General features: G+C 40.7%; 2 protein-coding genes across 5 annotated transcripts in view; one reads left to right on the top strand and one right to left on the bottom strand.

Annotated features, from left to right (window-relative positions):
* The first annotated feature begins 398 nt into the window (after positions 1-398).
* On the top strand, positions 399-17,124 carry dok1b (docking protein 1b). Of its 2 annotated transcripts, XM_058623523.1 has the most exons (6): positions 399-767; positions 12,726-13,049; positions 13,623-13,722; positions 13,857-14,029; positions 14,751-15,120; positions 15,292-17,124. In XM_058623523.1, the coding sequence occupies exons 1-6, from the start codon at positions 711-713 to the stop codon at positions 16,116-16,118; spliced, it is 1,851 nt and encodes a 616-aa protein (XP_058479506.1). In that variant the 5' UTR covers positions 399-710; the 3' UTR covers positions 16,119-17,124. The 2 variants fall into 2 exon arrangements, with proteins under 2 accessions (XP_058479506.1, XP_058479505.1); XM_058623522.1 differs by having other exon boundaries at positions 14,751-17,124.
* A 5,279-nt stretch (positions 17,125-22,403) lies between these two features.
* The window catches only part of m1ap (meiosis 1 associated protein), a 28,196-nt gene continuing 23,886 nt past the window's right edge, over positions 22,404-26,713 (bottom strand). For all 3 annotated transcript variants that reach the window (XM_058623556.1, XM_058623555.1, XM_058623557.1), the window contains exons 10-12: positions 26,461-26,576; positions 26,292-26,373; positions 22,404-24,780 (exon numbers count right to left, since the gene is read on the bottom strand). In XM_058623556.1, the coding sequence (XP_058479539.1) occupies positions 24,577-24,780; positions 26,292-26,373; positions 26,461-26,576 (402 nt within the window). In that variant the 3' untranslated portion in view covers positions 22,404-24,576. The remainder of the gene's footprint in view (positions 24,781-26,291; positions 26,374-26,460; positions 26,577-26,713) is intronic.

Here is a 26,713-nt window from a genome sequence, read left to right as displayed (position 1 = left end):
GATTACAAGGAAGGAGCTGCATTCACATTTACGCAAATGCACAAAGAGCACAAAAAGACATTTTTTGCTGCTAGGAACAAAAGTTTCAGGTTTTGGGGAAAGATGACAATTCTACATTATTCCAAAAATGAATATCCTCTAGCAGATTTGAGCTATATTCATTCAACACAGCCAGATTGGCTAAGGGAATGTCACACAGTGTCCTTAAGATCTTTTAAGGGTTAAGTGTAGTCCACCAAGTAAGAAGGAGAGGGTCCCCCACATGTGTCTGACGCCCATGTACTTTAAAATATTGTTTTTCAACCCTGGGATAACTTCACGTTGACTGCGGTCACTGCAGCTTTTATTGTGAAAGTCACAATCGGAAGCAGTAATATTAGCGTTGATGCTAGTGATAGGTGATTTTCGGTGCCGCTGCAGCACAGCAGATGAGTGAGGGACCAGGCAGGCGACAACGTTCAAACTTCCCCTAACTTAGTCGGGACCACCCAGCGACTGTTTGGACTTTCTTCACCCCCAAACATGGCATCGTTAATTGTCCGCCACCGTCACTAGTTTCAACGGCTTAGGAGCGGAAGTGAGGGAAGGGGGAAGTTGTGAGTAGTTAGAGTAGAAAATTAAGCCCCTGTAAAGTTATCTTTCCTCAGCCAAGTTCAGGTAACAAAATCCCGCCTTTGTGGAGGTAGCGTGTCCGTGGAGTGGTAGTGGGCATGGACACCCACGTCAAAGAAGGACAACTGTATGTACAGCATCAAAAGTTTGGAAAGGTAAGTCCAAGATAATACAGTTATTTCTCTGGTGCAGTTGTGGCGTTGACAGAATTGAACTAAAAGGAACAAATAAGTGTAGCCAGTGACCATTTACATGATTAGTTTATTGTTATTATTATTATTGTTATTAATTGATTTGGCATGGACAGTATATGTTAATAAAAACTTTCTGTTCGGCCATAGACTATAGCATTTGGTTTTACAACGAGCTGTATGAAAAGAATAAACACAATTACTAGACTAATGTTGCAACCAGTAACTTTGAACATTTAAGACATTTGCCATGTTTAGATGAACGATATTACAATTCAAATAATTTTTGAAACACTGAAACAAAAGCCAAAGACAACAAGAAATTTCCAAAGAGAATGCAGGCAATAACACACAAAGTACATGACAGCCAATAATAACAGACTTCACAACATTACATGTACAAGAATGCACAGCAGTGCGGCGTTGCTTTAATTGTTAGTAATATGTGAGGGACTGAAATGTTCCAGAAAGCCATGAAAGGTCAATAAAAACAAGTGAAACTACTTGTCAGACCTATGAAAGGTCTCTCCAGGATAAAGTGTGACGAAGCTGCTTTGCTGGTCACAGCATCTGTTATAGTCATTTCATGATTTTTCTTTAGGTCAAGCAAACTTTAGTGTCCCGTCAAACTCTTGCAGTCTCAAAAAAACACATGTGAATCCCAGCTCTTAAGCAGAAAGTAGCATTTTGCGTCACAGAAGACAAATAGAGCACATATTGGTGCAATTAGAGAACAGCACTGTGCCCAGTGTCTTCAAAGTGAAATGCTACAGTGCATGCAGAGAGAGAAAAGGAGAGAGAGAGGGAGAGGTTCAGGAGAATTTCACTGGCACTTGTTATGATGTGGTGCTTTGGAGTGTGAGTGTGTGTGCTGATAAAACCCTGGTGCACTGCATGCAAAAATGCATTCAAAGGAAAATGAACAGTTTATATTATAAGTGGTTTATTTTAGTAAATGAAGGCAGGGAGATAGTTTGAACGTTGGTCTTTGGCTGCTGTGTGTGACTTAGTGGCTTTTCACAACACCTGGTAGAGCTGTAGTCTCTTATTTATCTCAATAGACAGACAGACAGACAGACAGACAGACAGATAGCCTGACCATTACACCAACAGGGACTGTAATGATGTATTAAGTTGGTCCCTTTTTTGCAGCTTTAACAGCTTCCACACTTCTTGGAAGTTTTTCCTCAAGATTTTGAAGTGTTCCTATGGGACAGTCTTTATAGTCCTTGGGGCTTGACTGACTGACTGACCTATGGCGCTTTCCACTATACAAGTCTAGCCCGACTTGGCTGGGCTTGGCTCGGCTCAGTTCTACTTGGTTTAGTATCAGGCACGTATATAGTACCTCCTGAACGTGGGCCGGTTCGTCATAGCACGGCTGCACAAGAACTGCGACACACACAAACTAGTGACGTGGAAAGCAGTTGTCTGCGGTGAACTGACTCATGAGAATCAGTCAATTCAAAATATTAGTTATACTATATTTTAACTATTTCCTGCATGACCTCCATCTGACACAGTTACTGAACTAAAATAGAACAGGTAGAACAGGTTTTGATTTGGCTCACGATAGTTTGCTAAATTCCTCTGTTAAATATTGAGATTTTAGACGTTTCCTTGCTAAATTTTGGAGATTGACACATGTTTTCAGGATTTTAAGTCTTTTTAACTGATCTACAATTTGGCATTGTTTGGTTTGATTCCTGTGTCGGACGTCATGCTCATGACTCTTCCAGTGACGACACTCTCTGCCAGTCTGTGCACGTCACATTTTAGTATCAGCTCAGCTCCCTTGGAACCTCATCAGAGCAGTTACTAAAAAAAGCACCAGGTACCAGGTGCTTTCCCTGATAGACAGTACGAGCTGAGTTATGTTAGAACTGTATAGTGGAAAAGCACCATTACTTACTGACTTAATTACTTACTTCCCATAAATGGAAAAGTCTTGTGATACAGCAACATGGTATTAATAACATAACAAACTTCTCTAGTATGAAATATGGAGATGAAAAATAAGAATAAAAATACAATAATAAAATACACAATTTAAGAATATTCTCCAATGTAGGACTTAACAGTTTATTGTTTTCAAATGAAATCAATTTGCAATCAAAATATTGTTCTGATTTTTCGATTCTTCTTTTTAAACAATTCATAGCTTTAAGCTCTCATCTTTGCACTAAAATATAATATATAGTAGTTAACATTTTGATGTAATGCTCCCTCTTGTGTTGAATCTATAGCACCGAAATTATTGACGAGGAAGTTGTCTTGAAAAGTAATATTGCAAATCAAATGGCAGTAGCAGTAATTGCCTTTTTTGTAATCAGCATTGACTGATTAATTATTTATTACTCGGGCAATAATTACAAATGACACACATTTTTGCTCTCAGAAATACATGCTGCTTAGTCATTAAGACTTAATGTGTTTAATATTTATTTTTGCATGTAATTGCACTGCATTGAAACTTGCAATTTTGTTATCATTTAACGGTTTAATTTGATCACATGAAGGAAATGGAACGCCGGCTTAATATAGGGGCCAAAAAATGATTTAGCATAATTTATTGGCCATCAGTTTCCCTGATTTCTAAATATCGTGATTCACAATAGAAAAACCCATATTGGACACCCTCTACTCCATAGCTATACCAAAATATGACTTAAACTTTAGAAGGCAGCGTGATTTTATCCAGTTCCTATCAACAATGTGTAAACAGTGCAAGTGTGCTGCCAGAGCAGTTAATAAACATAACTGAAAGCAACCAAAACCAGAACAGTAGGGACTGATCGAGCTGTAAGTTGAGTTGAGTTCAGTTTTATGAACGTGCATTATCTAAACTCTGTGGTCACTCTTTTTAATATTATAGGACACATGTTTAAATGACGGTGGGAGTGTCAGTCCGTAGCCTTAATGTAGCCTTGCCTCTGGTTTCCGAGCATTGCTGGACTCTTTTAATCTTTTTCAGATTTGTAAATAGAGAGTCTTTGTCTCTCGGTCGCTCTGTCTGGTCATATGACATGGACCAACAAAACATTCTGCCCCTGTTTCCTGTCCTGAAATCACCACTGCACAATACATATTCATTCTCACAACACACCGTTTCACTGCAGTGTTTTCAGTAGAAAGTCAGCAAAATTAAAATAAAATGTTGTGCATGATAGTAAAAAAAGAGATAGAGCTAGATTTGAAAAATGAGTTGATGGAGAAATGCATAGAACAGGAAGCTGTGTGTTGCTGGCTGATATGAAAGTGTTGAAACTGGAGTGAGGGTAGTATGGTGAATTATGCAATCGTCAGTAGATGTACACAGTCATATATAGGCTCGCTCCCACGTGTATGGTCGGAAAGTGTGACTCAAGAGAGAAGCGGCAAACTCTGAACAAAGATTCTGCTTCAGTCTCTCTAACTGCTGTTTTATGACATGCCATTCTTGCAGAAAACTGAACGCTTCATTTGTTGTTCACGTAACATTGTTTTGGAACTGGTACTCAAAGTGATTGATTAATAAAAGTCAACAACAATATGAACATTTAAATAACCTACTAAAAAAGAGATTCCAGCTTCTGTCGCCTCCTATTAGTATTAACTGAAGACGTTTTTTTATTATCTCATGTTCTTGGCAGCATTTGTCTGTCTGTGTGTGAGCAGCATAAATCACAAAGAAAAGGAGGGATTATGATGAGATATTCTAGGGATTTATGGCCCCAGGATGAACTGATTCAGTTTAAGTGGTGAGTGAGTTAACTCTGTGTGGCCTTGGTGGAGGTTTGTGTTCTCCTCCTGCTTTCTATAGTGCATCAATGAAAATGATGGGATGACCCAAAAAAAAGTTGGCCACTAATTGATGTTCCAGCCTGTCAATTAATCGAGTGATCGTTTGATAGTGATAAAATGTCACTGGAAATAATGATGTTCTCAAATGTCTTTTTTTTGTCCTCATGCCAATATGATTCCGATTTGATGATTTCTTTGTTATAAAGAAGCCAGAAAAAAAAATCACATTTAAGAAGCAATCATAAATCTTGTTTCAATTATGAAAAAAGCTTCAAACCGATTAATTGATTATCAAAATAGTTGATGATTAATTTAGTGATCGATTAATAATCGAGTAATCGCAGTGCATGTAAAGCAATAAAAAATCTCTTCTCACTTTGTAACCCCACAGGAAAAAACATGTTACTAACCACCTTGCCACAAAAAAAGTTGCAAAATATTTAAAATTAGGTTTAAAATCATGTAAAATTCGGCAACTTCAGCACTTTTGTGGGGGCCAAAGCTGGTGAATTTCTTTTTCCGTTTTTTTCACTTTTTTGTGTCCGATTCCGAAATCAAAAACTCTACCGATACCGATAGTATTCCGATACAGTCATTTAAACAATTTATGAACTATCAAGCTGTTTGTAACACATTTGTGCTGAGTCATTTCAAAGAAATAACTCTCCGAATGTGGAATAGATACAGGTCTCACAAAAAGAAGAAATAAACAGCTCAAACATGACTCATGGTTAAAATGCTGATTTTTATTTACAGTCTGTGCATAGTGAAGCGTGCGACATATACAGTATAGGATTTTCGGACTCCGATACTGATTCTCATCCCTATCCCTGAAAAAACCTTAGAGATAATTAAACACATTTGAACCTCCTCTCTATGAAACATATGTATCATATTGGCTGCTTCCTCTGAAGTGTGATGCTCATACAGAATACAGAGGCATTCAAAACATGCATCTCTCCACTCTTGACCAATCTGGATTATCTGAGCTACGCTGTTGTTATTCTGGTTTTCACATTGGTAGCCGTCATGCGATTCATGTAGTGGCTGAAAGACGCACAGCAGAGTAACAACAATATGTGTGAGATTTAGTAAGAAAGCCACTTCGCCTTCGCCAAGGAGATTATGTTTAATCTGTATGTTTATCCTCCTGTTAGCAAAATCCTGTCTATAGTTTTTGACCGATCAGTCTCTATTTTTTTTTGTGATGAGCAGGTGATCACCCAAGTATGTAGATTTTTGCCTTTTGTAGATTTAGCTAAGAATCTACCCACTGGTGACGTCTCAAATAAATAAACAATGAATACAATTTTAAAGAAACCTTTTCACCAGACTAAGTTTCATCCAGATTAGGGATGGGCATGACAATTTGATTAAACAATTTTAACAAATCAGGATACATTTTGCCTGCTATTAGCCAAGGGTTCTCAAACTCAAATGACCGGGGGCCACTGAGCATCTAGGCTGGTCAAATGGAAAAAAGCCCAACTTTTTGGGGAAAAAGTAACTGTTCAGTACGGGTGGGGCGATGTGAGTTTAAAATGATAGAACATGGTATTGCAAAAACAACATTTGTCACAGCATTTTTGTATTTTTTTTTAGTATTTGCATCGTGTGAGCTTGTATGTCTTTTAAATCTTGTGTCTATTATTCTGTCCAGCACTTTGGTCCACTGTGGTTGTTTCGAAGGGTTAAAAGTATTTGTTTTAAAATGCAACACATATTTAGTTCACAAAAAATCAAACAAACAAATAAAAAAAGGAAAAATAAAAACAACAACCACATAAATATACATTACAACTCAGATTTTATTTGGAGGGCCACATTCTTCTTTTAGTAGTTTTCAGTTATATAGAGATCCAGAAAGTCTGGATCCAGTGGATCAAAATATAAAAGGATGGTGTCGGAATGTAAAATGCAGGTGACATTAATGTTCGTGCTCTCTGCGAGCTCTTGTGTGTACAAGCATCTGCTACACACATTTACAGCCAACTTTATAGTTTAGTCCTGCATCTCACAGCTACAACAATCTGTCAGTCTGAGGCTGACGTTGGCACTGATTCTTTCTGTGTGCTCGCCTAATGGTTTTGAATCCACACTTGAATCCACACTGAAGTAGTATTACACACCCTGCTGGTTTTATATGACGGAGAGTTACAACTCCTTAATGGATTCATGTAATCATAATTTTTTTTTTTAAAGTAACACCCCGTCATCTTTAGAACAAAGACATGCAGGGAAGTTGTTAAGAGGAGTGGAGTGATTTTGTAATTTGATGATTATGTTACATGTCAATGATGCAGTAATTACTATTAATTATTACTCATTTTCAGTTGTCGTTCTCTTTGTATAACCAGAGCTTATTCTCAATTGAGAGTCATTATGACTTTCTTTAAACAAAGGTCTTTAATAGAATGTGTGGCAAAGATAAAAAAAGATCTTTGACTCATTTGACTTTACGTTTTTCACAACTACCTAATTTCCACTTGCAATTGTACTGATATGAAACAAATTTGTCACTGCAGCCTTGATAACTGTTTAGTTAGTGTGGTGTCGGTGATGTCATTCTAAGAAAACTGAAGCTATTGTTGGTGGACACGTAGGACAGTTGAGTCTATCGTGAGGACACAATGAACCATTTCTTATTTTCACATGCTAATCTTTTTGATGCTGACTTGACCTCTGTCCTCCATGTCAGTGCAGGAACGTTTCATTACTGTTGTTGCTTATCACTTATGTTTTGTTTGCTCACTTTCCCACAATCATTTCCCCTTCTTATCAAAATTGATTATTACATTTCTGGCACATTATTCTACAAAGAAAAGAAACAGAATATATGCCACAAATTAAATCATAAGAAGACTTTTTTAACACAAGTTATATATTGGAATCAGCTGATTGTGACCACGACATCAGGCTTTCTTTGTTATTTCCAACTTTTTGTTGATGTGCGATAATATTGGCCCGATATTAGCCTATTATTGTGATATTGGTTCGCATCGGTATCTGGTTTTCTGTCGATACTGAAAACCCGACATAACAATGCCTGTATTTCCCATAAATAAGAGAGTAAATGCTTGGTAAACATTGGGGCGCACTTGAGTTGCAGTAAGCGATAACGAGAAGAGGGAAGTCAGTAGAACAGGAAGTGACTTTTATTTTGGTAGTCATAGCATTGCGCAAGATACTACGCCCAGTGAATACCGAGAGCGTCATTAACTGCATGAACACTCTAACTGGTGCAGACACAAAAACTTGGGAAAGCCGTCTCTCCCAGAATGCATTTTCCCGGGACATAGCGCCAGAGAAAAGAAATATGCACCTGAAATAAATATCTTTCTGTGTCCCGGAACACAGTTTTAAGATCACTTGAGCCTTAATGAGGCTTTTAAGTGTTGTGGGAAAAAAGCCTGTATATATCAGTATCGGGTTGATATCGGAATCGAAAATTAAGCGTTGGACAATATCGGCATATCGAATATATATATATACATACATATATATCGATTGATGTCTACCTTGGGTCATCACCTACATCCCCAGAAAATGTAATTAAAATCCATCTTTATATTTTTGAGCTATGCTGTGTCAAAGCCGCCTTTGTGAAGGCATCCGATGCTGCCTGTCATCTCCTCACGCAACACTACCTTGTTACTATGAGTAGCACAGTAGCCGTCTGTGTTGATGTCACTTGTGACATGTTACCAGTTGGCCGCAGAGCGAGGCGGCTGCGCACACACACACACACACACACACACACACACACACACACACACTCATGCAGCTATCCTTTTTAGGACTGTTATTAACTTACATTCATTTGGACAGCCTAAAATGAATTAGCCATCCCTAACCATAACCAAATCTTTATCTTTAATTCTTAACCAGTTTGTCAGAAATGAGGTTCTGCCTCATTAGGACCAGGCTTTCCATGACAAAGTCTTGTGTGACCAGTGGAACATGGTTGAGCAGTTTAGATTAGAATCAGCGTCATATGACAGATAAAGAAGATACATGTGTGCATTTGTCAGACATGCTGCACACAAACTCATAGATAGTGTCATATGTAATGCTATCTAGGCTACCTCCACAATGAAATCATAATAGCTGAAATTACAGACAGTGGAATGACTTTAAGAACTTGAACTTCCATCAACAGCTGCTAAAGATGAGATGAGATTCAACTTTATTGTCATTACTCAAGTACAAGTTACGGGTAAAGGGTGAATTCACAAAGATCTCCTGCTGCACATACAGTCATGCTCTGTACTAAGCATTTGAAACCCAAATACAATTTGTTTGTGATGTAAATCTTTAAACAAATGAACTCGGCTAGTGAAAAATAACTGTAGGCATCACAGAGTCTATCAACAGATGACTCTGTCACCTCCATTGTTGACTGCCGGGATGAACAAATGCAGCACGCCTAAAGGAAAGTAGGTTTAGGAAAATTATGTTGATATTTACAAACCAATGTGTTTGGCATCGCTTGATTTCAGTGGAAGGATGGTTTTATTCTTCTTTTTATTCCAAAATTTACAGGGATTGTGTTTGACATTCTACATAAATGTTTAAATTTAGAATGGTAAAATATGTATTTCCTTTCCAAAGTCAAAGATTTGCTTTTGGTTTTCATCTTGGTAACACTCTGGGTAATTATTTTTGGTCCAACAAGACCGGGCTCCTGTTAAGATAAATGAAGTGAGAGTAACAACTGCAGCAAGTACTGAAAACCAGCTACCAAAAACTATTAAAAAATATTAAGCGTTTTAATCAATGTAAAGCTGTGTTGATCCTCCTTCTTTTGGCCTTTTAGCTTTCACAGTCACTTGTATGTCAGAATGGCCGTGTATTGTTTTGAAAAAGCAGAGACACAAGCGCACACATGTGTGTGTATCACAGCTAATTCTGTTGTGTTCTCATGAACAGGCAGGACATCAGAGAGGAAGTCTCCCTCCCTCTGCATGCCTGTCATCCTTTTTGCATAATTTTCCACTCAGTGTATTAGTGGATGATAACGGCCTGTTGCCTTATATGGAGTTACACGCACACACACAGGTTTGAGCAGCTATTCTTCTCAGGACACTGCGTTGACTTCCTTTCATTTGGACAGCCTAAAAATGGCATTAACCATCACCATTTAATGCTTAAATCTAACCAGAACCACAATTCAAATAAATGTGAACCGGTTTTACAGAAATGAGGTTCTGCCTCATTTGGACCAGGTTTTGATCCTGTCAAGGTCCTAAAGAGGTAACAATTACAATTGTACACACACACACACACACTCACAGGGACCGTATTGCAACAGCGGGTGGTGTGTGTGTGTGTGTATACTGCACAATTACACAAGTGAATGGACTAAATAGTGTCTATTTGTATGTTTACGTGCATTTGTGCTCAGCAGCAGATGGTCTTGAACGTAGCAGGGGGAAAATGAAAGACAATACAAACAGATGCACACACACACACACACACACACACACACACACACCTGGCTGCAGAAAAAAGGAAGCAAAATGAATCCCGGGTGATGACAATCCCACACATTTCCTGTCCTTTCTGGCAGTTGGTGCATGTGTGAGTTAGACATTAATGCATGCATTTATGAACCTCTGCTCTTACAGACAGTTTTTAAAGCTTAGAGCGTATGTGCAGCGTGTAGGTTTTGGAGGGACAGTTGTATCAGGAAAGAACGATCATGCAAATACAGTAATCACATGTTAAAATGGATTCGCACGACTCCTGTTGTGTCATGCGGTCAAATGCGGTCGTAATGGCAGCTGTTTTCTACAAAGAAAACCGAATATCACCTGCTGTACCTGTTTGTTGTTTAAACATGACACAATACATCATTTTTTGCTATAGGCTCCGTGTTTTTTTAAATGCTGACAAACTATTACAACCCGATTCCAACTATAAACACGAAACAAATGTGTGCACAATATACAGTTTATGACTATTTTTTACTGCCATTTCACTAAACTATGCATTCACTAAATGATGAGACAAATGCTGGAAACATTCAGCAGGTTTAGCTGCTAACCATCTCTCTTTTCACTGTGTAAAAGCATATTTTACTGCAAGGATGACAGCGTAAAAATAGTATCCAGCATATACAAGTTATTGAATTTTGTCAAATGTGATCTTAAATTTATAACGCATTAAATTCTCCACACCCAGTTTCTGTGTATGACTCATTTAGAGTTATTATGTAATATTTAATTGAGAATCTCATATGTCGTCCCACCTAAGACATTTTGTAACAGATCTGTTTGTCAGTCGCCGCTGTATTGACATCTGTTTGGCTTTTTAGAGGCCATGTTGGATTTTTAGATGAACCGTCTTCTTTGGATTTTATCTGACAACCAAAACAACAGAGGGTCACTGATCAGAGAGCATTTAGTTGGAGTTGTTCTTCTCTGTTTGGCTGGACTTTCCCTTCTGGTTTGAATAATTTTTAAACTGCTGACCTTCCTGTCACAAGCCCGCTCACTGAATGTAGGGGGAAAGACACACACACACACACACACACACACATATCCAGAGGGTATAAGGGATGGCGGGGACTTCCCAAATGTTTTCATTTCTTGTATCTTGACCACATTTTGCATTATCATATGCATGTCACTTTCTGCGATGACTGTACGTAAGCTTATATTCAGTGTGTCATCATCATGTCCAGAGTGAGCACTGAACGTAGTCTGGAGTGTGTAACGCCTCTGTGCGTCAGGTTGTTCAGCGTTGTGTGTCATGTTGTTTGGTTGTGTTGCTTTTTTGTTTGCTGTGGAGGAAGAGCTCATTGTTTTGCTGTTCCTCCTCACAGCTGTGTCCTCAGGGAAAGACGAGTCGAACAAAAAAAACCATTTCACAATGTGATATTTACAGGATCATAAGACTTGCGGTCAGTTAAATTAAAAATCCAGTTTATTGATTGGCACATGTTATGTTTGTCTAAGTGTATATTTGCTTAATGTCTTTATATATTGTACAAACTTAACTACACAAATGAAGCAGATTCACCCACGTAAATCTGATGCATAAACCAGTGCAGGAAAAACAAGAAATAGCAGAGCGTGTCGTGAAAGAGTATATATATCATTTTTGGTGAAGGCCACCGTAGTTCCCTGGAGTATTTAGGAAAGGGAGGGGAGAACAGAGGTGTCCTTTGTTTGTTGCAGTCAGCATTGTCATCATTAGATGTCACGTATTCTTACACACACATATTGTATTTATGGTATTTAGTGTAGTGTAGTGACACTCTTGAGAATAACAAGAGTTTAGTAGTTGCATTAAACTTTACTCATGTGGCTCGAGTAAAAAAAAAAAACCCCAAAACAAACCAGATTTTTTTTGGTGGGGAAAAGGATCTTTTCACTGTGAGCGATGGTGACTAATGCTGTAACTGTGATTCGCTGCTGGCGATTAAATGGAGAGGAAACAATGGCGTGTGTGTGTGTCTGTGTGTGTGTGTGTGTGTCACTGATCTGAGTCAAATTTCAGCAGATTTATCACCACACGCCTCTAACATTATGCACCAGTCAGCAGAGTAGAGCAGAGGCAAGAGAAAGACCCGGAAACAGTTTTGACTCACTTCCTCTACAGAATTTAAACATTAAAGTTTTATTTTCTCCCTTTGTCCATTTTTTATTGATTATTTCAGGCCAGTTCTACATCCATAGTATTCCCTATTCTGCTGTCTGTTTAGCGAGTGTTTCAAAAAAACAAAGAATCCCGTTTTTCTTTTTATAATGTCATTTCTTTGGTAACCTGATATTGATTAATACGGCTAACGATACTAGATACATGTTCACGATACCAATAATATCACGATACAGCCATACTGTGATAATCAGTATATTGCGAGACAATCATATAGCGATACGTCATATTTATCTGTCTAACTGAAGAAAACTAAATGTCAGTGCAAAGTTAAAAAGTGCAGGATTTCTCAACATAGAGAACAAAGTGCATAAAGTTTATGAATTGAATGTGGATGGAGCATCTCTTAATGTAGCTTGCTCCGCCATTATCCCGCTGTGGACTCCCACAGTTGAAGGGTGGGCATTGGGAGGGTATGAGGGTTATTGTTGGGGTTTTCTTTTCTTTCTTGACACTGCGTTATTTTTTGCCTCTCAGAAATGGAAGAAGAATTGGTTTGTCCTGTACCCCGCCAGCCAAAATGGCATCGCCCGCCTGGAATTCTACGACGCGCCCTCGGGCGGAGGGGGCGGAGGGGGCGGAGGCTCGGCCAGCGGAACCAACGAGAAAACAAGAAAGCTGGACAAGAAGATAATCCGCCTGTCTGAGTGCATTTCCATCCTGCCCGCGCTGACAGAGAGCTGTCCCAAAGAGAACATGGCAGCCTTCTGCGTGGAAACCAACGACAAGAACCACGTGTTTGCTGCGGAGAAGAACGCAGCCAAGGACTGGATGGATACCATGTGTGACATCGCATTTCAGGTAGCGCTCCATTTTCTAACTTCTCCTTCTGCTTTCAGGTTGTTTTAGGAAACAGTGTTTGCAGGAAATGGGTGCATATCCATACAAAAAAACTCAATGAATTCCATTTAGAAGGAACAAACTGAATAGCTGTTGCTTTATATTTGGTTTTAACATTGTTTGCATATGAATAAATGGCCCTCACGTGTCGAAGCAGGCCCCAACTTCTATTGCATTTGCCTTACATACAAATGTCTGCAGAGAGGAAGCAAAAAGGATTTTCCAGAAGAAAAGATTCCTTTTCCTTTTCTTGATTTCCTTTCTTTTCTCTCACTTCAGGTCTTTGTTGCCCTTTTAGAGTTTACGCCGACTCATCACAGTCCCTCAATCTCTCCTTTAATCTGAAGAGCAGACTTCTCCAAATCAAAATCGCATTTTGCATTCACACACAATGAGCAAATGGCAAAGGCTGCAATTGAATCTTTGTTTGTATTTCATTGTTTTATGCCAGTTAAAAACAATGCAATAAATACAGAGAAAATTGATAGAAAGAATGGATATGTTTTTTAACTTCTCATCTCTGTATGTCCTCAGGGAGGAAGTGGCAGCAGCAGCAGCACTGCTGCTGACTCTAATGAAGGACTCCAGGACATGCAAATGTCAGAAAACCTCATCTACTACTCCAGAGAGGAAGGTAAAAACAAAGACAACACTTACAGTAGGTCTTACATCACCTGATCACCTCTAAAAGTATTTCAGTGTCAGAGGTGATTTGGAATTGACAGAATTGAAGTTAACATCAGCGATATGCCAATACTCTCCTCACAGTGAATGAGTTCTGGGTGAACATTCAGCGCACTGAGGCGTCCGAGCGCTGTGGGCTGGCAGGAAGCTACTGGCTGAAAGCAGAAAGTGACATTTTGATCTTGAAGGAGCCCAAGACCAAGAGGAAGATTCTGGTGTGGCCCTACAAGCTGCTGCGGAGATACGGCAGAGACCGGGTTAGTGCCTGCACAGTGCACACAAACACCACGACCTAATGTCTCCAGATGTGATTGAACTTTGACAAACTTTGACAAAGTATAGGCTGAGAATGTTAACTGTGTTCAATTCACGTGTGGTTATAGATAGGAAGTGCATGAAAGCACTTTTAAAAGGTATTAATGGTGAATGTGGTCAGAGGCTTGATGTGTTTGTGTCACTTTGATGCGTCAGAGAAGGAGAACTGGACCTAAAATTGGCTGATGAACTTTTAAAGAGCACCTGTTTATGCACCATGTTTATTTGTGTGTCAACACTGACACCAATTGTGACACAGTTGAACTGTGTATACGTGTATACACATATATATGTATATATATATATATATATATATATACATGTATATTCATACATGTGTGTATATATATATATATATATATATATATATATATATATATATATATGCTCAAAATAGAATTCAGCAAGTGAAAACAGTGAAGTATTAAAATATTTACTGAGAAAAATGAGAAATGAAAATCCAGTGGAAAAAAAGGAGTGCCAAGAAAAATGATAAATGAGCGATGACTGGGAACAAGTGCAACTGTGACTAGCTTCCATTACTTCAGCCCTGTTTTGGCATTTCAAACACATCTGTAGGTATTTATTAAGTCACAGACTTGGACACCTCTTCATCGCTAACTTTCCTTACTTTTCTTTTTCTGTCTTGGTCTCTTTTCTTAGGTGATGTTTTCATTCGAGGCGGGTCGGCGCTGCGACTCAGGTCCCGGCAATTTCACCTTCGAGACCAAGCAGGGCAACGAGATCTTCATGCTGGTGGACCAGGCCATCCAGTCACAGAAGGCACTGGCTGAGGATCACCACCTCAACTCCGACCCAGAATGCCCTCCGTCGCTGCTGTACATACGCAACGCCGGTGCCATTACGGGAAGCGGCGACAGCAGCAGCTCCAGCAGTCGAGAGGCAGACGGAGATTCGGGTGGCAGCAAACCGGGGTCTGCTGATGGAGTGCTGGGGAAGAGAGAGGTGGGAGATGGAGGAGGAGGAGGAGGAGGAAGAGGGCAAGGAAGTGGGGCAGCAGGAGGACTGAAAGGTAGATGTTTACCTGAACCACCAGCTATGTTGGGAGTTTTGGCAGGAGGTGTGACTCCTCCACGATCGCCCAGAGGGCAGGCGGCAGCGAAAGGTCAATCCTCAGCTGATGAGCACGCACATCTTTATTCTGAACCAGCTGACTCGGTCCGTCTGCCTCTGTACTCCGCAGACTGCCTCTACTCTGACCCGGTGGACAGCATCAAGGGGCAAAACCCAACCAGTAATTCATCCAACCCTCCGGTGCCAACCCCGCGGCTCCGGCCGGTAGGAGACGAGGCCAGTGCAGGGGGTGTTCAAGGGGATCAGCCCAACCACAGGAAGCCACCAGACCTGTACTCACATGTGTATGACCAGATCAACATGGAGCTCAACCAGAAAACCAGTGTTCTGAGTTTGAATGGGGGAGGAAAAGGGGTAAAAAGTAAAAAGCGACCACCAGGGGGACAAGCAGAGGGAGTGTCTCTTGCCCTTCTTCCAGATCACATATACGATGAACCGGAGGGCTGCGCAAGTTTGCCCGCTACTTTAGGGATGACTATTTACAGTGAGTCGCGTTTGGAGCCTCACAGCCAGAGAAAGCAGGAGGAGGCTGTAGCCTCGTCAGGCTCAGAGGGGTATTACAACACCGCGGCCCAAGCAAAGTCCCCCGAGCCCCACAGGCTGTCCCCACCACAGCTCGGCCCGAGACCCGGCACGCAGCATCCGCCAGCGCCCAAGGGACGCAAACCGGTCACCGCTCCCAAACCGGGAAGGGACATGTTTGGGCGGAAGGAGCCGGTGCCACTGCCACCCGGCAAACATGGAGCACCGGGCAGCAATGTGAATAACAACAACAACAACAACATTTGGGGAGGAAGTGGTGAAGCAGAGGGGAGGGAGCTGTACAGCAAAGTGTCAAAACAGAAACGTCTGCCTGTGAACTCATGGTATAGCCAGCACCACGAGGCACCACTCAGATCGCCAGATATCATTTATGATAACTTGGGAGATATTTGACATTTTTAATTCTACATGAAATCAATCATCTATCCTCCTTTTTTTTTTTCAGAAAGAAAGAAAAAGAGGAGAGATTCTGCTCTTTGTTCTTGCAGGTTTTTGTTTTGCAGGAAGAACGCACATTTTCTGATTTCCATCTTTGGACTGGAATATTTTTTGGAGATAGTCGATCCAGTTTGAGTGGATTGAGGGAAAACCACATTATGGCTGAAATTCATGCAACTATTGTAGGCCCACCCTGTGTGTGTGTGTGTGTGTGCGCGTGTGTGTGTGTGACTGAAAGAAAGAAAGGGGGAGAGTGTTTGCATGGTGAAACCCATAATTGGTGTACAAAGCCACAGTGTGGTTGAAGCCTTGCGCCTCTGTCTCTCTCTCGCACACACACACACACACAGAATTTGGCAAAAGGAGTTTGGCCTACAGGCTTCACTTTAACAAGCTGAGAGTTTTTTCCTCTATGAAAAGTCTGCCATGGTTATGAAGTGACTGGGAAAAACATATATTAAAACTAAACAAATGATTATAATTTTTGCTTTTCTGTTTCACGGCAGATTGAGACAATGTGACAATAACGAGTCATTGTTTTGGTGGCTGTGACTTCACCGTATGTTTTCTCAATTGATGACTTTTTTAACAATCCCATCTCGGGGATATTGATGTACAATATTCTAATCGGATCTACTCGATGGAAAGACGTTGTTGCTATAGTTACAGGAAGAATGGGAAGTTGGACTTAAAGACCTCCTCTGGGTCTTGGAATCAGACGACATACTGTACGTGGCTCATAAAGTGTCTATCACATGGACCCACGGGACAACGTCCTGCACAAGATAATATTATTTGAGTCCTTTATGTATGTCTTTATGTACAGAAATCTAATTAACCAGTCCCCTGTAATGTGTCCGTACACATGTATGTGTCAAAAACAGCTGTGCTGTCTGTAAATGGAGCTAAAAATAAAGAAATGGCTCTGAAAATATAAAGTAAAGAACTGGGCTAAATGCTGCATCACTGCTTCCTCTGTGTGTGTTATGTAAACATGAGCCAGTTGTATGTTGTTGTTTTTTTTGGTGTGTGTTCAGAAAGACTTTTCTGTTCTGGACCAAACAGGACAGTCAAACAGATCTGACCTCATCCTCCACTTCCCTCCCTCTGCCACACTCTGTTTTTGTTGTTTCAGGCGGTTTCCAACCTCTTAATCACACCGTTAAAGTCGAGCCTCGAAAAAAAGCGAAACAAAGACTTTCTTTCTTACTTTCCTGTCCTTCTTACTTCCTTTCCTCCCACTCTGCCTTAATGCTGTTGTTTGGTTGCCGTGGAGACGGCTAATTGTGGCTGGTTTGTGTCGGACATGCTGTGCATTCTAAGCGCAGAGATGCAGTGAGAGGAAAAACAGAGCGGTGGAATGATGAGGAGTGCAGCAGATTCAGGGGAAGCTTTAACCTGAGCTTTAACCTGAGCTGAGGATGACGAAGGAGAAAAGAAAGGGGACACAAATGAGCAGAAAACAGATGCTGACATGATGAATGCTGGCGAGATGAACACGTCTGTGTCTGGTTGGCTTGCAAACAGGTACAAACTGTTCCCTCCATTGCTGCTGCTCTTTATCCTCGTCATCCCTATTTATCCCTTCTCTTTTATTCCTTCTTATGTCTCCACCTGCTGCTGGAGTCGTTTCTGGACAGGAAACTTCTTTCAAAGCAACTGAATCACAGAATCAGGGAGGAAAAACAAAACTTCTGTCTTTCTCGTTAAACTCTTGGTGAACCAGGAGAAGTAAAAAAAGAGAAAGGCTCACACAGTGACAGTCCATGGTACAGTTTTCATGTTGTCATGATTTATTTCTTTATTATGGTCCATTACATCCTTGTTGGCATTTCTGAAACAAGTTGTTAACACTTTTACAATCAGTACCTGTGTATTTGTGTGTGTGTGTGTGTGTGTGTGCGCTGAGACTGAACACAGACGGGTCTGACCCAGAGGCCGTATATAAAAAGTAGACATTGTCCTGAAGTTTGCTTGTTAAGGCCAACCAGGAAGCAATAATATATTAAATAGCCACCAGGGTGCAAAGTCCATTTGATAATAGAGTGTCTGATTGGGATGCACAAATATAATTTTATTAACCTCACAAACTCAGAGCAGTCCCCCCCCCCAATGTGATCTCTGACAACAATATTATCTCGTCTGTCTAATCCAATGTCTGTTACATTCAGACCATTCAGTCTCATTCCCATGCTGCACACGTGAAGTGATGGATGGAGGCAACAGGGAAATGGTGCTAGTAAAGTGAGACGACTGCAAACTGAAAACAAAAACTACTGGTCGTTCAGTAGTTTGACGCCATAAACACTTTTTTACCTCCACCCACCACTGAATACACACACCTGCTCCCTGTCAGGTCTGATTGTGTTGCTTGACCGAGCCAATTCCATCATTTGTGTTCATGAAGACCAAATGTAGATATTTTAATAATATGAATGCTAACCTTGGATTGTTCTTTTTTTTTTAATGTCAAGGCTAGATGCTCTTACTTCCTGTTTCCCACAGTAATGACCAGGCTTTGCACAAAGTAACATCTCACATAGCCATCTTCTTGTTGCGACGTCACATTTAACCGACATTTATCAGTCTCTTTCTTTTCTTTAAAGACTCTTGGCGTGACGCGAGTTTTGTCTCATAATAGTTAAAATAATATCCGAGCGGTTCCAGATTTAAATATAAACACAACAATGAAATACTGTACATAGAGGTTCATGAAAACAAGCCTTTTCAAAGTCAGCTGCTCTTTGCTGTCTCTCACCTCCTCTCCTTCCTTCCTCACACTTCACTCCTCATCTGCAGTGACCTTTATCACATGTGTAGAACAACTGCCTGGTGTGTGTGTGTGTGTGTGTGTGTGCGACAGTTATTGTTAAGTCTGTGTGCCTGCAAGTGCCCAGTTTGTCCAACTTGTTCACCACTGTTGCCATGTCGCCCTCTGTGTGTGTGTGTGTGTGTGTAGCTTCATAGTGAAAGCATGTCACACACCTCACTTCATAGTTTCACATCAACCTCAGTGGGTTCTCACAGGATCTGGAAAATCAGCAGAGCACAAAGTGCTACCAACAGTGGGTTTCTTTTCAAAGAACCAGTATCAATAGATACCGTGACCTTAAAAAGACAGGTCTGGTCACATGTGTGAGTGTGTGAATGCATGCTATTTTTGGCCACATGACTGTGTTTGGCCAGACACCCCAGACTGTGTTTGAGGTTTCTGCATTTCTGCATGTTGACACACACACACACACACACAACATTTGACCATTAAGTCCTCCTACCCATCAGTGTCTCACTTTTTTTAAAGACCACATCAGACACCAATTAAAAATAGCACTGAAACTAGACATCTTAAGTGCGTTTATTGTGGAAACTATATGTATGATGCATGTATCCATGCATCAGTGAGACAAATAATAATAATAACAATAACAATAACAATAATAATAGAAAACACATCCTGGAATATCCACGTAAGTACAGGAAAACCTAGAGGAAGTGGGGAGGGTGTATGCACCTGTAGACCTGACCACTTTGGTGCAGTTCCACCAGCTGTTAACACACCACTTATCCACATATCCACACATCCACCACTTAATAAAGCTATAGTATGTCAAATGTGACGAGCACTCAACTTCTTTCAACTGCAGACACACCTGAAACCACCTGCTTTTATTTTTATCTCCGCATAGGCAAACCCCAGTCAGTCATGTGTCTGAACGAGAGTTTCATTCAGAAAGGAGAGCACTGCCGTGTCTAAAAATGTGCACACAAATGTTGACGGGTTAATAACAAGAAGAAACCTTTCAAAAATCAACAAAACTCTAGATAATATTAGTGCTTAAGTTCTGCATCAGCTTTGTGGACCTATCGATCTCAGATGATTTATGCTTCCGCGATGCTAAAATCAGACTTTTACTAGACGTGTGTAAGAAAAGGAGACCTTTCAGGTTTCTGGTAGATGTACAGGGTCATAATTCAGGTCCTGTAGCCGCTCGACTTCACCTCCTCACTTCCTCCTCACAAAGATGCACTTCCTCTTTCTGTTCTTACTCAGAGAGTAAGTTGTGTATGAACTGGGACTCTTGTTCTACTGTCTTCTTGTTCTCGTCCTTCTCCGTGTGTGTGTGTACAGTGCTGGAGACCTGTGGCCAGTGATGACAATCACAGGAAAGAGACAGTGTATTTCCGTTTATGAGCTAGATAGAGAGTTTGGCAACAGTTTTTTTTTTCTTCTTTCTGTTATGGAGATTGCACCAAAGTAGGAAATGGAACAGAACACATTAAGCAGGAAGTGGCAGCACTAATATTATCCTGAGTCAGATAGACGCTGGTGAGACACAGAAGAAATATTATTGCACTTTTGAGGCCGGCAGACTACAGGGATGGAAATAAGAACGTAAAAAAGGGAAACTATTTTCGTAAAATACATCAGTTTTTTTTTTTTTAGAAACCTGTGTATTAATACACAAAGCTTAACACACAGACATGCAGTGTCTGCTAAACCAACAAAATGTCGCTGTGTAAGACCATTTCTATGCCCCCGGACAACAATGAATCAAACGTCAGGAGACAGGTTGTCTCCTGTGCCGTTGTAACTCATTGCTTTGTCTACACTCAGCGATAATGAGACACTTGGTGATAACAAACATTGTGCTGGGTTAAAGGTCCAGTGCATGACATTTACTCTACGTGGAATCATTTCCATTTGGCTGAAGTCTAAGATGAAATAATATTTATAATCAATTTGATTGTGTGAATATTTGTTTTCGTTATCCCAGCGTGAGTTGTCATTTTGGACCACTGTGTTTTGACAGTAGCCCACAATGGACAAACTTAACATCCTTTGAGTTTTGCTACACAGATTCCAACAACACACTTTGGAAGGGAAGAGTGAGGAGAAGGATATTCGTACAGTAAGGGTTGCTAATTTGAGATAGTATCAATAACTTTGGTGAGACGTGGTTTGGTTTATGTGGTCATTTGACCTGGTTTTGTCAGTGGTGATGTTACCTCCTGTGGAAGTGGGGGTTTGTCAATGATGTGCTGGTGCTTTGCTGTGTTTTCAAAAAGGTGCATTTGACCGAACATACTTATTTAAATGCAGAGAGGAAGTCGCATGTTTGCAATACTCTGCACTACTCTTGTCTGTGAAACTATGTGTCTCATTTTGTTTGCTGGCATTTTCATTAGGTTTGACAAGTGGTTTTGTTGGCCAGAGTGTGAAAGTAAGTGCCAGTCGGTAACACTTAATCATGAAACACTATAGTGTACTTCAGTACTTAAAAGATAACTTTTATATTAAGATTATCATTAATATTTCCTAGAATGATTCAAACTTCAAGCTCACAGTCCATTTTTATTTGGTGTCCTGTTGTTATGTTGTTGTTATGTTGTCCTCCAGGACACAAATGTGGCAAGAAGTCAGTGAATATAATCCTAATAACACTAGAAACAAACACTAGACTGGAAGTGCAGCCATGGAAATGACTGTTCTGGACCATAATCCTGAATCGGTCAGATTACAAAAACAGAGTGCTATTATGTCGGCGTGAGCTGGACACTGTCACTGATCCGAGGAGTCTCTTACCCACTGCAGTGCTTATTATTCTGTTGTTGAACAGTTGGACAAACCCAATCATGATGGGAGGAGTTTGGTCGTCAGGATAAATCATCTCACCTGGTCTCAGCTGCAGTTTAAAAGCCGCTGATGCGCAGCTGTTCTCTCCCCTCTCGGCTCCCACAGCACTTGGTAATGATTGTTTTGATTGTCGATAAACTTAATCTCTGTAAATAGAGTTTGTTAAATGAATTTATGTGATAAATGTTTTTTGATCTACCTTTCCCGGTTCAGTCTTGAGCAGAGTTGTGTTTTTGTCCCGTCTGTCTCTACCGCACTTCCCTCATGTCCTCTCTCTCTCCCCCCATTTTTCCTTTCACCCCAACCTGTCAAGGCAGATGACTGCACATCTTTGAGTCTGGTTCTGTCAGATATGTTTCATACTATTCAAACTGTTCGTGTACACCTCCGGTGTTTTTTCTTCATTTTAAATAGTTAAAATGGCATTTTAACATAGAAGTTATTCTGGAAAAATGGGCAAAAGCACTCAGGACATACAGGACATTCTATCAAGCAAAAAAAAGTCCAGATGGGCATTTTGAGGGTTAGGTGTTAAAGGGTTAATGTAGACTAGGGTGTAAATGTGACATCTGTGTGTTCCTTTCAATGACTTGGATAAGATAGAGTCTACTTTTATCTTTTATTAAAGTACACTTCAACGGTTCATTTAGTCAAAACATCACAACAGAAAGAAGTCTGAGGCAACACTGCAATAAGGCTGTGTGTCCCACAACACGACAGTGAACAACAGAATTGGCTGCGACGCTCCAAAAACTTGCAAACGAACAACGCTGAGTAACACAACGTTCGGCTCTGAATGCATTTTCTACCACAAAGAATCACACTTTTGTCTCCACGGGCCACGTCCAGTTTCGTCCTTCACAGCCGTGACATTTAACGCGCCGTGTGTTCGATAGTGTTTGGGTCAAGCGGAGGAACTCTGGCTTTGACCTTTCTCGGGGGACAGAGAAGCTTGTGTGGGTCTATATGAACAAATCTATGAAATTCAAACACGTTGACTCAACTAAAAAGAGAGTACAGAGCGAGACGGAGAGTGGAAAGAACAGACGGAGAGCGAGAGAGAGAGAGAGAAGGAGAAGTGGGTAAAATGTCAGTGGGTAGTTTTGGACGTCCACTTGAATAATTCTCCGTGGAGACAAAAGCGTCGTTGTGGTTTTAATTCATGAATGCGGAAGTCCTGCAACATCACAGCGTCGTGAAGTCATTTGCCACTGGGTAGACCCTAATGTTATAAGGTTTAACAAGGGGGTGGAATGGCGGGAAGCTGATTAAGCCTATATGTGTGTGCATGAGTGTGAAAGACATTCTTTGATGAGGAATAAATTAATAATAGCAATGACAGATATTTGTAACGGCCAATATCTACGAACAAGCATGAGTCACTGACAATATGCTGGGAATGAAGCTAATGATGTTACGGCATGTTCTTGAATTAACCCCTAATCGCTCTCTCACACACACACACACACACACAGTCTGGTTTCCATGACGTCCATTACACTGACTTGCTTTAAGGCAGAAAGTCCACATATCAACAGATTTAGGTCCTCACAACATGAGTAAAGCCTAGGTTTGACAAAATCAGTGTTTATGCCAGAAAAGTCCTAAAGAGGAAAACAAATACAAGAACAAACACACGATAACATCATGTTCACTTCTTTTTTAGAACATGCTGTTGTTATTTTTTTCCCATAAGTTTTATCTTTTCTCTGTTCTCCTTCCATCCACCCCCACCTCACTGGCTTTCAACCCCCAGAGAGAGAGTCTTCTGTGGGGGTGCTGGAGAGCAGAGAGGCCCCTCTGTCTGCGGTCCTTGCTCTCATTAAAACAGTGAAGCTGTGTTCAGACTGGGACTTAAGGGCAAAATGGACAAAGAATTTGCAAATGTGTGTGTGTGTGTGTGTGTGTTTCTCTATAATTCACTGTGGTATTAAAGCTGCTGTTCGCCTACTTTTATTATGTCTCAGTTGTAGTTTATTCACGATTCTGCATAAAATATAAATCTAGCAGCGTTTTAATCTCCCTCTCATATTCCAACACCACTCACCCTTTCCTCTTATATCTATCTTCCTTTTCATCTGTACTTCCAGGCTTTGTCCTACTGTTCTCCTTCTTTTCATCTTTTATTGTTTACTGGTGTGTTGTTTTTATATTTTTCTGCCTCAGCAAACTAAAGATGGCAGTGATTTGAAACTTCGCAGACAGACGCGCGCGTACACACGCACACACACACACACACACACACACACGCGCACACACTTGGCTAGTCACTGGTCTCTGTTGTGAAGTTTGTGAGCAATCGGGCAACTCACAAAAACACACGGTAATTTAATTTGCACATAAATGTTCACAACACACACACAGTCAACATGCTGTGAACACACACACACACTGTTCTGTGTTGCTCTCTGGGCGGCTGCAGCTTTTTCATTCTTTTGTCTCAAGTTATTTGCACAGCATGAACATTTGGTAGTTAGAATTTAACAAGTGTGTGTGTGTGTGTACTTGTATTTGTTACCTCTTTAGGAAATTTTCTGGCATAAACACTAATCTTGCCAGGACCAGTAGTTCTCATGGAGAACAAAACCTGGTCTCAATGAGGCGGAACCTAATTTCTGGTTACATTTAGGGCTCAGATTTGAATTGTGGTTGGGTTAAGGTTAAACACAAACCTTTGTGAGTGTGTGTGCGGAATTAACTAGAGTGTCACTCTCTCTCTCCTGTTATTGTAAAGCTCTCTTGGCCCACTTTCTTCCACTCACCCTTCTATTGTTCTCACTAGATAGCCATGGAGTCGTCATCACCATCATCATCATCATCTTGTGGGGCCCAGCGTCTTAGTCTGAGGAACGTCAGTGCTGGACGAGAGGCCTTAGCAGCAGGAGGAGGTATCATAGAAGAAGAGGAGGAGGAAGACGGCATCGGGGCCACGGTAGCTCTGATCTTACTGTTTGTTCCCAGTTGACGACTCTGGTTTTGGGGCTAAATGGAGACACAAACATGCCCATTACATTTCAAGAGAATAAGTACATCAGTAAGTTTTTGAGCTTGTTTAATGCTACCAATAATGTCATTGAACATCAAGTTAGAAGCATCAAAACTGTAGTGCGTCACATTTTGACCTAAACAAAATGTCCATTACATGAGTTCACACAATGTTCATTCATCAGCTCCACGTGTTTCTTAGTCGTGTTTAGATCCCGCATCGCATGGTGACATTTTCACGCTGCCCACAGGAAGTGATTCATTTCATATCAAAACAGACGATGGTAATGGCAACATTGTGTTAGTAAAGCAAGAAGACTGCAAACAGTATGACCTGTAAAAAAAAATAAAAAATCGCCCAGGGGAAAATACCCGACAGTAGAAATGCACCATTTCCTGCTCAATGCTTCAACACGCCATGAGACACGATACGATATTTAGGTCCCGATACGATATATCACGATATTTAAGGCAAATCTGTACATGAAGTTAACATTTACACAAAGAGAGAGAACGGAACACAGTGTGCCATCCTTCAGCACAGAAGAACATTTTCTCTCTGTGCTTTGCCGCTGTCGTGAACTATTTGCATGTTACCAGTCTTATCACCGTTGATGAGTCATCGTGCCAACAGCAACACACTCACAGGTCACAATAGGTTTCAGTAAATGTAGAGGAAAGGACACTGACGGATGAGATCTTTCACAGTAAGACGCCCCAAAAGCACGCTCACTCAACCAAAATGATCAAACCAATGTTGCTTTACACTTTGAACAATTTACCAATCACAACACCTAAACTGCAAGATTTTGATATGTAGTGAAGTACACGGCTGAAAAAGAAAATGACATTTGCATCTCAGTCAGAATCCAGCCCTCAACAGGTTGGTGATGTTGGTTTCCTTTGGTTCATGTTGTATTATTTTGTTTCTTTGTCAAATAATTATACTTTATTGTTTATATACCTAAAGATTTTCGGCTAAAATGTCTGATTTACATGTTCCCTTGACATTTTTTTTTACTGTGGCTGTATTACTTTACTCAGGGGCTGCTGTGTTTTTCCACCACTGCTAGTCATGTTCTGGCAGCTCATGGGGAGGAGGACATGTGTGATTATCTTGACTCATCCCAGAGGTCACATAAAGATAACAGGTGATAAAAGACAAGTGTTAAAAGACTCTTTGAAGTGGGATGCCTATCAGCTGTCTCTCTGCTTGTCTGCTTCACCTGAGTTACACCACAGGAGTTTCCTGCAAAGCTTCCCTAAATCATTTAAAGTCAACATGTATTCATTAAGAGCAGTCTTGTACTTGTCCCTGTGTATTTATTGCAAGCTATCAACTACATGTTGCAGGAGCAATGTCAGAATGATGATATATACATAAATAAACCTGGTAAACAGAGGAGCATGAAATTAGTGACACTGGTTTTCTGATCATGTTGCTACGTCACATACATGAGCAGCACTTCATGACCTTCACACTGTTGTAAAAAGATGTGTGGTTTTACCTGCCGGGGCTGTCTGCTGCCTGTGGTTTTTGCCCCCTCTGGTGGTTGAGACTGGTCTCTGAGCACAGCTGCTGGCTGGAGCCTGGATGAAGGAGGTGATAATGATGATATTGATGATGGTGAGGGGGGTAGGAGGAGAATGATGATGGTGATGTTGTGGTGTGCAGACCTGTATGGGTATCTAGGCTGTGAGATTAGGCCTCTGCTCTTTAGGTGCTGGTAGAGGTTGCTGGTCAGAGACAGGGGGTTGAAGACAAACTCCTCGTCCAGCTGAGTTAGACAACGCTGAAGGAGACAGAAAAAAAAACACATGGTCATCAATCAGACCACGACGTCTAAATGTTGAGATTGCTGTTGTGCCGTGGAGCGAGTGCCTGACAAGTGATAAGTAATAAGATAAGATATTCCTTTATTTGCAGTGT

The sequence above is a fragment of the Solea solea genome, chromosome 3 (genome assembly GCF_958295425.1).
Source record: "Solea solea chromosome 3, fSolSol10.1, whole genome shotgun sequence".
NCBI lineage: Eukaryota > Metazoa > Chordata > Actinopteri > Pleuronectiformes > Soleidae > Solea > Solea solea.
Note: the sequence above shows the minus strand (reverse complement) of the source record. Positions and strands in the feature narration are given on the sequence as shown.